The 14106-nt window shown below is 35.7% G+C and overlaps 1 protein-coding gene across 2 annotated transcripts in view; it reads left to right on the top strand.

Annotated features, from left to right (window-relative positions):
• The window catches only part of LOC134348583 (integrin alpha-6-like), a 114048-nt gene that overhangs the window by 74198 nt on the left and 25744 nt on the right, over nt 1-14106 (top strand). For both annotated transcript variants that reach the window (XM_063052177.1, XM_063052178.1), the window contains exons 11-14: nt 578-639; nt 724-890; nt 12616-12756; nt 13318-13436. In XM_063052177.1, coding sequence (XP_062908247.1) covers nt 578-639; nt 724-890; nt 12616-12756; nt 13318-13436 — 489 coding nt within the window. The remainder of the gene's footprint in view (nt 1-577; nt 640-723; nt 891-12615; nt 12757-13317; nt 13437-14106) is intronic.

Raw genomic sequence — 14106 nt, 5'->3', positions numbered from 1 at the left:
GATTAATTCTCCCACATTCCAGCCTAACACATTTATAATTTGCCCTGCCTCCATTTAATACTCTCCCACAAGGTCCCTATTTATCTTTATTCTTAGCTAACTTAAAACTCAAGGAGTTATGATCACTGTGTCATAAATGTTGTCCCACCAAAAGGTCAGCCACCTGGCCAAGCTCAATTCCCAGCACCAGATCTAGAATAGCCCTACCTTTATATGGACTACCTCTAAACTGATTTAAGAAACCTTCTTGGATGCATCAAGTTCTGTCCTGTCTAAACCTTTTGCACTAAGGCAGTCCTAGTCTATATTGGGCAAGCTAAATCATCCATGACACCAGCCTTGGTTTTACACTGGAGATAAATTACCACACAACTGTTATGGATGGATTCATAGTTGATAAATTAGTAGAATTGAGCATCTTAATCAGTAAAGCACTTCTTTCATCTATGTATTATATTTGTAAGATTTAGTGAGATATAGTCTTTGACCACTGATTATTTTCTAGCTCATTGTCATTAACTTCTTTCTAGCAGGAAATAATTGATGTGTGTTTTGTTTCTTGGTGTTTCCTTTACAGTGTGAACGTAAAGATATGCTTTAAGTACAAAGCTTTCTTCAAAGATTTCAATCCAACGATAAGTAAGTGAAAGAAAAAAAAAATTCCCACGTCTATTTTGCACATTTTATCAGATGGGTTTTTAAAATGATTAATTCCCTGCTTAGAATTGGACTACCAGCTTGAAGCTGATAGTGAAAGAAAGAAGCTGGGTCTGAAATCAAGAGTCTCCTTTGAAGATCAAGAGCCTGAGCAGAGTGATCAGTTTTCGGGCAGCGTTGAATTAAAAGGACAAAGTGACGAGAAGTGTGTCTCTTCTACCCTTAAGTTTCAGGTGAGAGTTTTTCAAAAGTAAACATTTAGTTAGCCTGGTGTTGATGAATGAAACTGGACTCATTAAAATAATGTTAGGATGTCAGAATCATTAGAACTTCTGGGAAGATGGCAGCATGCACAGATGCAGCAGCTTTTACAGCCAAAGGTATCACTGGCTTTTTTTAAACGTTTCTTGATGCCCAGCCAGACCCTGCTGGACATCAAAAACTTGAAGTAATGCAGGCCTGCTACATCAGTGAGTTGCTCTTTGGTGGAGAAGCTGAAGGAGCTGGACTTGGTGTGGACTGTGCTGTCAGAGAGTCGGTGTGCAGTCTTTTAACAGCGAGTGGTCATCTTGGTTGCTTTTCTTGTGATCACAAAACCCTGTTGGACACTGTTAATGTGGAATGCTGCAAGTCTGATCCACTGAGGCGGTGTGGCATGGCAAACGTATTGGAATCAGCGCTCCTCCATTTTTTCACTCGTTAGAAGACAAGATGTATTTTGTTCAACTGTAGACTACTGCAGCATTCACGGACTCGGGGACTTGGATGATTTTTTTTGAGTGACTGTATTTTACAGCTGTCTTGTATGTGCTATGTGCACCTTGTGCTGCAAGTGACTATTGCTACTGTTTTTGCACCTTGGCCCCAGGATAACACTGTTTCATTTGGCTGTATTCATATATGGTTGAGTGACAATTAAATTTGAACTTGATACTTATTGTCACTGACATGTTGTGGGAATTAGTTATTTTGTGGCAGCAGTACAATGCAAGATGTAAAACTTCACTATTAAGTTTCAATTTTTAAGAAGTGCAAAGCAGTGAACCGTGTTGCATCGATTGCGGGAATGTGGCAAGTGCACATGTGGCCGATGTATCGCATGGCGAATTGTTCGGGCCTCCTACGTATGGAGGGCTCTCTCTTCTCATACACTTTCAAATACATATGTTTTCCTCTTGGTGGGCTCAGCTCCTAGCTCCCTGTAAGTTGCCCAGCATGTACCATTACTAAGAGAGCTCAGTAAGAATATTTAATCACACAATGCAGTTGTTGTTCTTGCTCCTCACATACTTAACAAAGAGGGACAGTGAGGCATGAGCTTGTGGACCTTTCAGAAATCTGATGGCAGAGGGGAAGAAGCTGTTCCGAAAACATTGAGTGAGGGTCTTCATGCTCCCGATGGTAGTAATGAGAAGAGGGCATGTCCTGGATGGTGAGAGTCCTCAATGATGGATGGGTGCCTTCCTGAGGCGCTGCCTTGTGAAGATGTCACTAATGGTGGGAGGCTTGTACCTGTGATGGACCCTACAACCTCCTGCAGCCTCTTTCAATCCTGTGCATTGGAGCCTCCATACCAGGTAGTGGTGCAACCAATCAGAATACTCTCTGCCGTACGTTGGTAGAAATTTGCTACCCTTTGATGACATACCAAGTCTCAATAGACTCCTACTGAACATAGGGAGGATGCATGGTTGTCTTGAACCAGTTGGGCTATAACACATTCACAGCAGGTTTTTCAGCTGATTTTTAACTGATAAACACAAACTCGACACCATGTTACACACTGATCAAATTGACTACCATTCTATTTATGTTTATTGATTTCAGCTAGCAAAGAGTTAAATTTTCTTGGTGTTAACTTGTTCATGAACGTATCTCTGTCAAATGAAACTGGTTAGTGGAGATTGTAGCCGTAAATAAGGAATGGTTTGGCAAAGCAAATGGAAATATTGACAGTTGTCCAACAGAGGGCATTCTTAACTTCAGAAGCTCTCAATAAAAGCTGCTTAGCTTTTATTGAGAAGTCAGAGGGGAATGTACTCAACCACAGCAAATCAAATAAGTAAAGCATCCCGAAGCACTTTAGAGGAAATCTGCAGTGCAAAAACAGAAAGCAAGCTATCAAAATATTGGAGTACATGACCAAAAACTTGGCTAATGTAGGTTCCCATGTAGGTTGGATTGCAATATACTCTAGTAGTCAGGTTTGGAGATTACAAAGATATAAATACAAGTATGAACTGTCGTAAAGTTGAAGCTGTCTGAGAGGTATAATATTGTGGAGGTAGAAATAGCCAAGTTTTAGTGCTGGTAAGAATATATGAGCAAACGGATTGTAGTCCAGTGTATGTCGAAACTCTAACTTGGGAATAAAGTAATGATGCACCAGTGAAGCCTTGTTTGACAAGAATGTGTGTTTAGTAGCAGCAGATGTCTTTTTTCTGTGGAGGCATGGTAGTACTATAGCCTTGAAAGAGTGCATCTTTACAGGCTATTCATTGCTTGGCATGCTTGTCAAGTGACCTGCATTAAAAATACTTTGTCTCCTGCCAGTTTCACTCACTTGTCAGCACTGTACACCAGTGAACCTTAGGATAATTCCTTTAATGTATTTACTGGGGCACAAGTATTTTGTGCTGCTGAAGTTCACCTATAGAATCTACACTTAAGCATTAGTAGGTACATTCCAATAGAAAATAAGTTAAATTGTGCGCCATATAGTAGTTATAGTAGCTATGTTATAATATTTTAAAATGTAATGCTTAAGCATTTTTGGGTAAATTGGCTCAGTATTCTATATTGGAAGTTGTTTCCACATTGACAAGTTATCACTGCATGCAAAATTATAGTTAGTTTATTACTTTCGTCCTCTATTACAAATCAATTAATGAAAACGAAGCGAATTTTATATACATAGTGACAAAGTTGGTAAACTGTTGGCTAATCAGTTGAAGACTATCTCTACTAAATTGCAAATTAATCAGGTTTATAATCAAAAAGATCAACTGACATTTGATCAAGCTGAGATTAATCAATCCTTTTTTGACTTTTATTCCTCTTTATATCAATCAGAGTCTCCACAACACTCTAAACATATGTGTGACTTTTTTGATAACCTAGGCTTCCCTAAGATTTCACAGGATATATGTTCTATGTTAGACACTTCCTTCACCACTGACGAGATTAAGAATGTTATTTTTTCTATGAACCCGGGGAAAGCTCCTGGTCCTGATGGGTTTACCATGGAATTTTATAAATTTTTTGCATCCTCATTAATCCCTTGGCTATTCAGGGTTCTGGAGGCCTCATTAAAACTTGGTAAACTACCTGAATCCTTTTATAGAGCATCGATCTCTTTAATATTAAAGAAGGATAAAGACCCCGCTCAATGTGCATCTTGTAGACCAATATCCTTGTTAAATGTTGACTCTAAAATTTTTTCTAAATTATTAGCAAACAGACTAGAAAAAGCACTTCCTTATATTATCACGGAAGACCAAACGGGTTTTATTAAAAATCGTTATTCTTTTTGTAATATTCGTACACTGTTAAACGTTGCCTACACCCTGCCACAAAATGATCCTGAATGCAGCATTTCCCTAGACGCTGAAAAAGCCTTTGACAAGGTCGAATGGCCTTACTTATTTAAGGTGCTTGAAAAGTTTAACTTCAGCCCAAAATTTATATCCTGGATCAAATTGTTATATCATTCTCCTATGGCCTCAGTTCGTACTAACACTTTAAATTCACGTTTTTTTCCTCTTTTTCGAGGTACCAGACAAGGTTGTCCTCTTAGTCCTTTATTATTTGATACAGCATTAGAACCTGTTGCAATTGCTATTCAAGAATCTCCTAACATTATTGGTATAACTCGTGGTTTAAAGTCTCATAAAGTATCACTTTAAGCTGATGACTTACTTTTATATATTTCTAATCCTCAAAAATCTATTCCTGCAGCTTTAGATTTATTAGCACAATTTAGTCTTTTTTCAAGTCTTAAGTTAAATCTCAATAAGAGTGAACTTTTCCCGATTAATAAGCAAGTTCCCTCATATCAGAACCTGCTGTTTAAATCGGTTAATAATCATTTTTCATATCTTGGGATTAAAATTACTTGTAAACATAAGGATTTATTTAAGACTAATTTCCTACCTTTAATTGACCACATTACACAACTTTCATCTAAATGGTCTCCACTTTATCTAACTTTGATTGGTCGTATTAATGTTGTTAAGATGTTTATTTTGCCAAAATTTTTATATATATTTCAGGCATTACCGATTTTTGTTCCAAAATCCTTTTTTGACAAAGTTGACTCTAAAATTTCTTCATTTATTTGGCAAAATAAAAACCCGAGACTGGGTAGAATACATCTACAGAAAACTAAGAGAGATGGAGGTTTGGCATTACCTAATTTTAGATTTTATTATTGGGCAATTAATATTCGACACAAAATTTTGGTTACTTGACCAAGATACACTATCCATTCCTAAATGGGTAGTATTGGAATTACAATCTGCTCAAGGTTATGCACTTGGCTCCATTTTAGGTTCTTCTCTTCCTTTTGATTTGAAACGCTGTAAACTGGTTTGTAACCCGATAGTTAAACATACCTTGCGCATCTGGTTTCAATTCCGAAAATTTTTCAATCTTAATCAATTTGGGCTAGCGATTCCTATTTTATGCAACATATTCTTTCCCCCTTCTTCTACGGACCGTGCCTTTCAAATTTGGAAGACTAATGGTATATCACGGTTTTTGGATTTATTTTTAGATGGCTCCTTTATGTCTTTTGAACAATTATCTAACAAATATAACTTACCAAGAATAGTTTTTTAGATATCTCCAAGTTAGAAATTTCCTAAGTACCATACTTTCTTCCTTTCCAGCGTTACCCCCTACATATATTTTAGACACTATAATTAACCTTAACCCATGTCAGAAAGGTGTAACGGCTATTATTTATAATACTATCATGAAACTTAGGATAGCTCCATTCGATAAGATTAGGTCCGATTGGGAAAAGGAATTGGGCTTTACTATTTTGGTGGACGACTGGGTGCATATTTTACAACTAGTCAATACTTCCTCTAACTGTTCCAAACATTCCCTAATTTCAATTTAAAGTTGTTCATAGAGCACGTATGTCTAAAGATAAATTAGCTCGTTTTTATTCTCATATTAGAGACTTCCGGTAGCGCTCATGGAGTGAAGTCGCGTTCTTGACTCGCTCCATTACCTCTGAGTTTTTTCTCTCTATGGTCAGCTATACTTTAATTAACTATTAAGGCATCAATTTTTACAATACTTTGAATTAAACTGAATTCTCTGACAATTGGATGATACTGAGATCGGCTATGTCTAAGAACGGGAAAGACGGCAAGGATGGTAAACCTCCGGTTAAACCGAAAGCTATGGATCTCCCTCCGACTGAATCACCGGTGACTTTGAAAGCGATATCGGAGTTAATTCAGAGGGAAATTTCAACCTCTGTTAGGGAGATGATTCGTACAGAAATTATGGGCTTTGTTAAAGACCTGATTCATACGGAAATCTCAACTAAGTTCCAGAAAATTGCCGATTTAATTGATAAGATGCAAACATGTATTGCGGAACATCAGTCGGCTATATCTGATCTTCAAAAATCCGCGCAACAAAGTGAGCTTAAGATGGGGAAAGTCGAAGAAACAATTAATGTAATGAAGAAGAAACTTGACTTTTTGACTTTTAAAAACTCTGACTTGGAATCTAGAATGCGACGGCAGAATTTACGAATGATTGGCGTCAGGGAAGCCGTGGAAGCTAACAACCCTATGAAATATTTCTCCCAACTTTTAAAAGATGCATTCCCTACTGTATTTCCTGACCAACCACCGCTACTGGATCGTGTTCACAGAATCCCATCATACTCGTCTAGGTCAGATAGACCGAGGCATGTTATCTTACGTTTTCATTACTTTCAAGACAAGGAGAGACTGTTTCGATTCGTTCGATCTAAAGGTTTCATTGATTTTTCGGATCTTAAGTTCCGATTCGTGGAAGATTTCAGTAAACCAATCTGGGACCAACGGGTCCGTTACAGATCCGTGATGTCGGAATTCTATAAGATGGATTTAAGACCAGCGCTGCTGTACCCTGCACGTCTAAGGATTCGCATGTTAGATGGAGCCCTTCGTTTTTTTGATTCTCCATCGGATGCCCAGAGTTATCTGGATCAACTTTCATCTTCAACATCTTAATTGCCTTTTTTTTAATTTTCTCCGTTGATCGGAGGCTGTGAATTGGTTGGTTTTAACTTTTCTGTGCCCTATTTGGGCAGAAAAGTTTACTTTCGATTTCTTAATATGGCTGCTAAACTTTCTTTTTAACTGCGTCATTTCTTTCTTTTCCCAGGGGATTCTGAGTGGTTACTTCCCTTTTGTCATCTTACGTATTTCCTGTGCGGCCTTAAATTTTGTAGTTTTTTTTAAATTTTATTCTGTTTTGCTTTTTATAATCATTTTATGTTAATAATCCTATTTTTTTTTGTTGCTGTGTCTATTCATGAGTTTGAGGTTTATTGTGGTTTTTTTTTAATATATACTTTCCGGCCTTTGTTCTGTTCTGTATGTATTTTAATTGAGCTAACTTTTTTTTACTTATTTTTTTACTGTTTTACAATTAGCTGACCCTTTTCATATTTATACCTTTTTTTTAGGGAGCGTATACCGGAAGTCATGGGGGTAGTTTTAGTGCTTGCTTCTTTCTGGCGGGTCTGCTTTAGATTTCGCCTTGGGGTCTTGGGGTGGGGGGTGGTGGGAGGGGCTTCACGTTTTAGTTTGTTTCTCTTTGGGCTATATACATTATTGAAGTATTGGTTGCGTCCTTTTCCCCGGTATCTTTTGTATGTTCTGTTTCCTCTCCGGGTTTGTGGGTCGCGCCTATTGTCAATCCTCCTTGTTATGGGTTGACTTTAGGATTTATGGAGTCTATTATTAATTTTGTCTCCTGGAATACTAATGGTCTTAATCATCCTATTAAAAGGAAAAAGTTTTTAAAGTGTTCCGGAGACTTAAAGCACAAATTTTATTTTTACAAGAGACCCATGTACGGAGGGGGGACAGACTACGTTTTTTCAAATTCTGGAAGGGACAACAATTTCATTCGAACTCCAATGCTAAGATTCGAGGCGTCTCTATTTTTATAGACTCCTCAGTTACTTTTATACAACAGGATATTATCTCTGATCCGAATGGTAGATTTTTACTGGTTAGTGGTTTACTATTTAATAAAAAAGTAGTTTTGGTTAATGTTTATGCTCCTAATATGGATTGTCCGGAATTTTATAAATCATTGTTTGATCAGTTTCCGAATTTGAACGAGTTTTCATTGATTTGGGGCGGAGATCTTAATACCTGTTTATCTCCAGCTTTGGACCGTTCGGCTCCTTTACGGACTTTACCTAATAAATCTGCAAATTTGATTAATTTTTTCCTTTCTGATTCTGGGTCGACGGACATTTGGCGTTTTCTGCATCCTCAGGAAAAAGATTTTTCCTTCTTTTCACATGTTCATCATTCCTATTCAAGAATTGATTATTTTTTCATTGATTCTCGTCTCATTCCTTCAGTGATTAAATGTGATTATGATTCTATAACCATTTCGGATCATGCTCCACTTAAGCTTTCTATTAAAATTATGGCCAATATACCAAACAATAGACAATGGCGTTTTAATTCGCTGTTGCTTCAGGACTCGGACTTTGTTAATTTTATGAATGAACAGATTGAGCTTTTTTTTACAATTAACCATACAGAAGATATTTCGGTTAACACTCTTTGGGACACTTTTAAAGCCTATATTCGGGGTCAGATTATTTCGTATTCCGTTGCTTTGAGGAAGAAACAGAAGCAGGAGGAGATGGCAATTGTGGACAAGATTAAAGAAATTGATAAGAAATATGTTATGGCTCCTTCTGAGGAGCTATACAAACAAAGAACTGAACTTCAAATGGAACACAGTTTACTACTCTCGTCCTCGATTGTAAACCAATTAAAGAAAACAAGAAGTGATTTTTATGTTCACAGTGATAAAATTGGCAAGCTGCTGGCTAATCAATTGAAATCTAATTATGTTAAATCTCAAATCAATCAGATTTATAACCAAAATGATCGATTGATATTGGATCATGTGGGGATTAATCAAACCTTTTGTGATTTTTATTCTTCTTTATATCAATCAGAGTCTCCTCGAGATTCTAAATATATGAATGATTTTTTAGATAAGTTAGACTTCCCTCAGATTTCACAGGATATGTCTTCTTTATTAGATACTTCCATTACAATGGATGAGATTAAGAATGTTATTTTTTCTATGAATCTGGGGAAAGCTCCTGGCCCTGATGGGTTTACCGTTGAATTTTATAAATGTTTTGCTTCTTTATTGATTCCTTGGCTCTATAAGGTTTTTGAGGCTTCTTTGAAACTTGGTAAACTTCCGGAATCTTTTAATAGAGCATCAATTTCTTTAATACTAAAGAAGGATAAAGACCCTGCTCAATGTGCATCTTATAGACCAATATCTTTATTAAATGTTGATTCTAAAGTTTTTTCTAAGTTATTAGCAAATAGACTAGAAAAAGTACTTCCTTCTATTATTTCGGAAGACCAAACGGGTTTTATTAAAGGTCGTTACTCTTTTTATAATATTCGTACATTGTTAAATATCGTTTATACTCCCTCACAAAATGTTCCTGAGTGTGTTATTTCTTTAGATGCCGAGAAAGCTTTTGATAGAGTAGAATGGCCTTATTTATTTAAGGTGCTTGAAATGTTTAATTTTAGCTTGAAATTTATAACCTGGATTAAACTGTTATATCACTCCCCTGTAGCCTCGGTTCGTACTAACTCCTTAAACTCACCTTTTTTTCCTCTCTTTCGTGGTACTCGACAAGGCTGTCCTCTTAGTCCCCTATTATTTGATATTGCATTAGAACCTCTTGCAATTGCTATTCGAGAATCTTCAAATATTACTGGGATAACTCGGGGATTAAAGTCCCATAAATTATCACTCTATGCTGATGATTTACTTTTATATATTTCTAATCCTGAGAGATCCATTCCTGCTGTTTTAGAGTTATTAGCACAATTTGGTCTTTTCTCAGGTTATAAATTAAATCTTAGTAAGAGTGAACTTTTTCCGATTAATAAACATCTTCCCTTATATTATAAATTTCCATTTAAATTGATTAATAATTACTTTTCATATCTTGGGATTAAAATTACTTGTAAACATAAAGATTTATTTAAGACTAACTTTTTACCATTAATAGACCATATTACTCAACTTTCATCTAAATGGTTTCCCTTATATTTAACTTTGATTGGTCGTATTAATGTAGTTAAGATGTTTTTTTTGCCAAAATTTTTATATGTGTTTCAGGCATTACCAATTTTCGTTCCTAAATCTTTTTTTGATAAAGTTGACTCTAAAATTTCTTCATTTATTTGGCAGAATAAGAATCCGAGACTGGGTAAAATACATTTACAGAAAGCTAAGAGAGATGGAGGTTTAGCATTACCTAACTTTAGATTTTATTATTGGGCTATTAATATTCGACATATGAAATTTTGGTTACTTGACCGGGACATACTATCTATTCCTAAATGGGTAGCATTGGAATTACAATCTGTTCAGGGTTATACACTTGGTTCTATTTTAGGTTCCTCTCTTCCTTTTGATTCGAAACGCCTTAAGCAGGTCTCTAACCCGATAGTTAAATATGCTTTGCGCATTTGGTTTCAATTCAGAAAATTTTTTGATCTTAATCAATTCGGGTTAGCGATTCCTATTTTAGGCAACATATTTTTTCCTCCCTCTTTTACGGATCGCGCTTTTCAAACTTGGAAGACTAAGGGTATTTTACGGTTTTTGGATTTATTTTTAGATGGTTCCCTTATGTCTTTTGAACAATTATCTAATAAATATAACTTATCAAGAATACATTTTTTTAGATATTTACAAGTTAGAAATTTCCTAAGTACTATACTTTCTTCCTTTCCAATGCTTCCTGCTATATATATTTTAGATTCGATAATTAACCTTAATCCATGTCAGAAAGGTGCATCGGCTATGATTTATAATATTATTATGAAACTTAGGAAAGCTCCATTTGATAAGATTAGGGTAGATTGGGAACAGGAATTGGGGCTTACCATTCCTGTGGATGATTGGGGGCAGATTTTACAATTAGTTAATACTTCCTCTATTTGTGCTAAACATTCCCTAATTCAATTTAAAGTGGTTCATAGAGCACATATGTCCAAAGATAAGTTAGCGCGTTTTTACTCGCATATTAATCCTTTCTGTGATAGATGTTCGGGGCAGATAGCCTCTTTAACTCATATGTTTTGGTCTTGCCCTACTTTGGAAACTTTTTGGAGAGATATTTTCAATATTATTTCTAAGGTATTAAATATAGATATCTCTCCTCACCCTATTACTGCTATCTTTGGACTACCTAAAATTTCTAGTAATCTTTCCCCTTCAGCCCGTAGAATGATTGCATTTCTTACTTTAATGGCGAAAAGATGTATTTTACAACATTGGAAAGAGCTTAATGCTCCAACTACCTTTTTTTGGTTTTCTCAGACGATTTTATGTTTGAATCTGGAGAAAATTAGAAGTAACCTTTATGATTCTTCATTTAAATTTGAACAGATTTGGGGACCTTTTATTCGATATTTTCATTTAATGTAATATTTACCCTTCTTGTTTTTTTTTCACTGTTTTAATGGAGGTCGGGATTGAGGACGTGATTTTAAGTTTAACTCTGTTTGGTTTCAAGTTAGCCCATTGCTTTGCTTTGCTTTTAGGTAGTTGCACGGTGGGTTTTTTTTTGGGGGGTTTTTTTTTCTTTTTTTTTCCATTGATATATATAAAATCTAGTATACTATTATGTTATCTTGGTTTCTTATGCTTAAATTACATTGTTTGTAGTATCTTCTTTTTGGTATTGTTATCTTTTGGAATTTTATTGTACTTTAACATTGTATTAATGTTTATATGGCTTACCTTTTTTGTATACTTACTCAATAAAAAGATTTATTCTCATATTAACCCTCTTTGTGATTGATGTCATGGGGAGATAGCTTCCTTAACTCATATGTTTTGGTCCTGTCCTACTCTGGAAACTTTTTGGAAAGAAATTTTTAATATTATCTCAAAGGTATTGAATACAGATATTTCTCCCCATCCTATTACTGCTTTCTTTGGATTACCTAAAACTTCCAGTAATCTTTCCCCTTCAGCCCATAGAGTGATTGCATTTCTTTCTTTAATGGCGGAAAGATGTATTTTACAACATTGGAAGGAGATTAATGCCCCAACTATGTTTTTTTGGTTTTCTCAAACGATACTATGTTTAAAATTGGAAAAAATCAGAAGTAATCTTTATGATACTTCAGTTAAATTTGGATAGACCTGGAGATCTTTTATTCAACATTTTCATTTAATGTAACTTTTTTTTTCTCTTTGACCATATTTACATTCCCTTCTTGGTTTTTAACTGTTATTAATGGAGGTCGGGTTTGAGGACGTGATTGTTTAAGTTGTTTAAGTCTACTGGGTACCTAGTTAGCCCATTGCTTTGCTTTGCTTTTTAGGTTAGTTGCACGGTGGGTTTTTTTTTGGGTTTTTCTTCTCCTCATTGATATATATGGAAAATTAGTATACTACTATATTACCTCATTATTTTATAACTAAACTGCACTGTTTGTACTGTTTTTTAAATGTATTAATATCTCTTGTAAATTTATATCGCAACAGTGTATTAGTTTCTATATGTCTTAGCTTTTGTGTACTAATTCAATAAAAAGATTTAGAAAGAAAAAATTATAGTTTATTCTGGGATATCTGTATTGATAGAAAGATGGCAAAAATGATATTTGTTCAAGTGGAGATTGTGTTTTGTATTTTCAGAGCAGTATCAAAGATAAGCTGCGTCCTCTTCCCATATCAGTTGGGGTGGTGATCAATCAGTCTCGGCGCAAGAAAAGGCAGAAACCTAGTTTAATGAATTTGCCTCCTGTCCTTGATCAGAGTGAACCTTTTGTTACAAAGGTTAGTGGTCTGATTTACAGGTAATCTTGTCTTTGTAAAATAAACGTAGGTTTGCTATTTCCTATTTTTACTGTTTTGTGAACTCAAACATCAATATGATTTTAATTTTCTTAAATATTCAACTTTCAACATGGGAGGAGGAAGTAAAACAAGTTGTATACTTTGGAAAACTCATCAAAAACTTAAGGTTTATTGGAATTTTCTCAACTCAGCTTTTTTCTTCTAAGTGAGGTAAAACACCAGCCATGATCTTATTGAATGGTGGAGGAGGTGACTAAGTTGCCTAACCTTATTTCTGCTTTTCATTTTCTTATGTGTACGGAAATAAAATCTGTGCATGTTTGTAAGGTAGGTATTGTACATTTTTTTCTGTATTGCAGCTACTCTTGCGTGATATTTTGTTTTAGCTTCAAAGTATGTGTTTGAACTTAAGCTTTCTAATTAATTGCTCATGAGGTAGAAGACTCTGGTTGCTCACCAGCTAATTTCAGTAGGTGTTGTTGCATTGAAATATTGCTGGATTACACAGCATGGCTTTTCTTGTTTGTAATTTTAATATAGGTCCAGTTTATGAAGCTAGGTTGTGGAGCTGACAACATTTGCCAGAGTAATCTTCAACTAAAGTATCGGTTTGGTTCCGGGATTCAAAACCAACAGGACAAATTTGTTCCTTTACCCATGTAAGTTTATTTTAAATTTGACGTTTGTTTTCATTTAGGCACTTCAGTTGTATTTGTTGCATTCGGTGGATGAGATGCACAACTTGAGTAAGAGTTCCTATACCTTGTGCACCCGTGGGAATAGTTTGAAGTACGGAAGTGGAATTTGTTTATTATTGTGATATGTACTGAGGTACATTGAAAAATTTGTCTTGCATACTATTTGTGCTAGTTAAATCATTACACAGTGGATTGAGGCAGTTACAAGGTAAAAGAATAATGTAATCTATAATGAAGTGCACCAGCTACGGAGGAAGAGCAGTACAGGTAGCCAGTGCTGCAAAATTATAATGAAGTAGATTGTGAGACTGAGAGCCCACTTTATCATACTAGGGAATCTTTCAATAGCTTTATACCAGCAGGTTAGAAGCTGTGTTGAAGCCTAGTGACATGTATTGTCAGGCTTTTGTACTTCCTGCCTGATTGAGGAGGGGAGAAGAAAGAATGTCCAGGGTGGGTGGGGTCTTTGATTATGTTGGCAGCTTTACTGAGGGCAGTGAGATGTGTAGACAGAGTCCATGGAGGGGAGGCTGGTTCCCATCTCTGCAGTTTCTTGCCGTCACGGGCAGAACAATTGCCATACCAAGCTGTGATGCATCTGGATGTGGTCCATCCGTTGTATCAATTAACA

The sequence above is a fragment of the Mobula hypostoma genome, chromosome 6 (genome assembly GCF_963921235.1).
Source record: "Mobula hypostoma chromosome 6, sMobHyp1.1, whole genome shotgun sequence".
Classification (NCBI taxonomy): domain Eukaryota; kingdom Metazoa; phylum Chordata; class Chondrichthyes; order Myliobatiformes; family Myliobatidae; genus Mobula; species Mobula hypostoma.
This window is presented reverse-complemented; position numbering and strand designations above follow the sequence as displayed.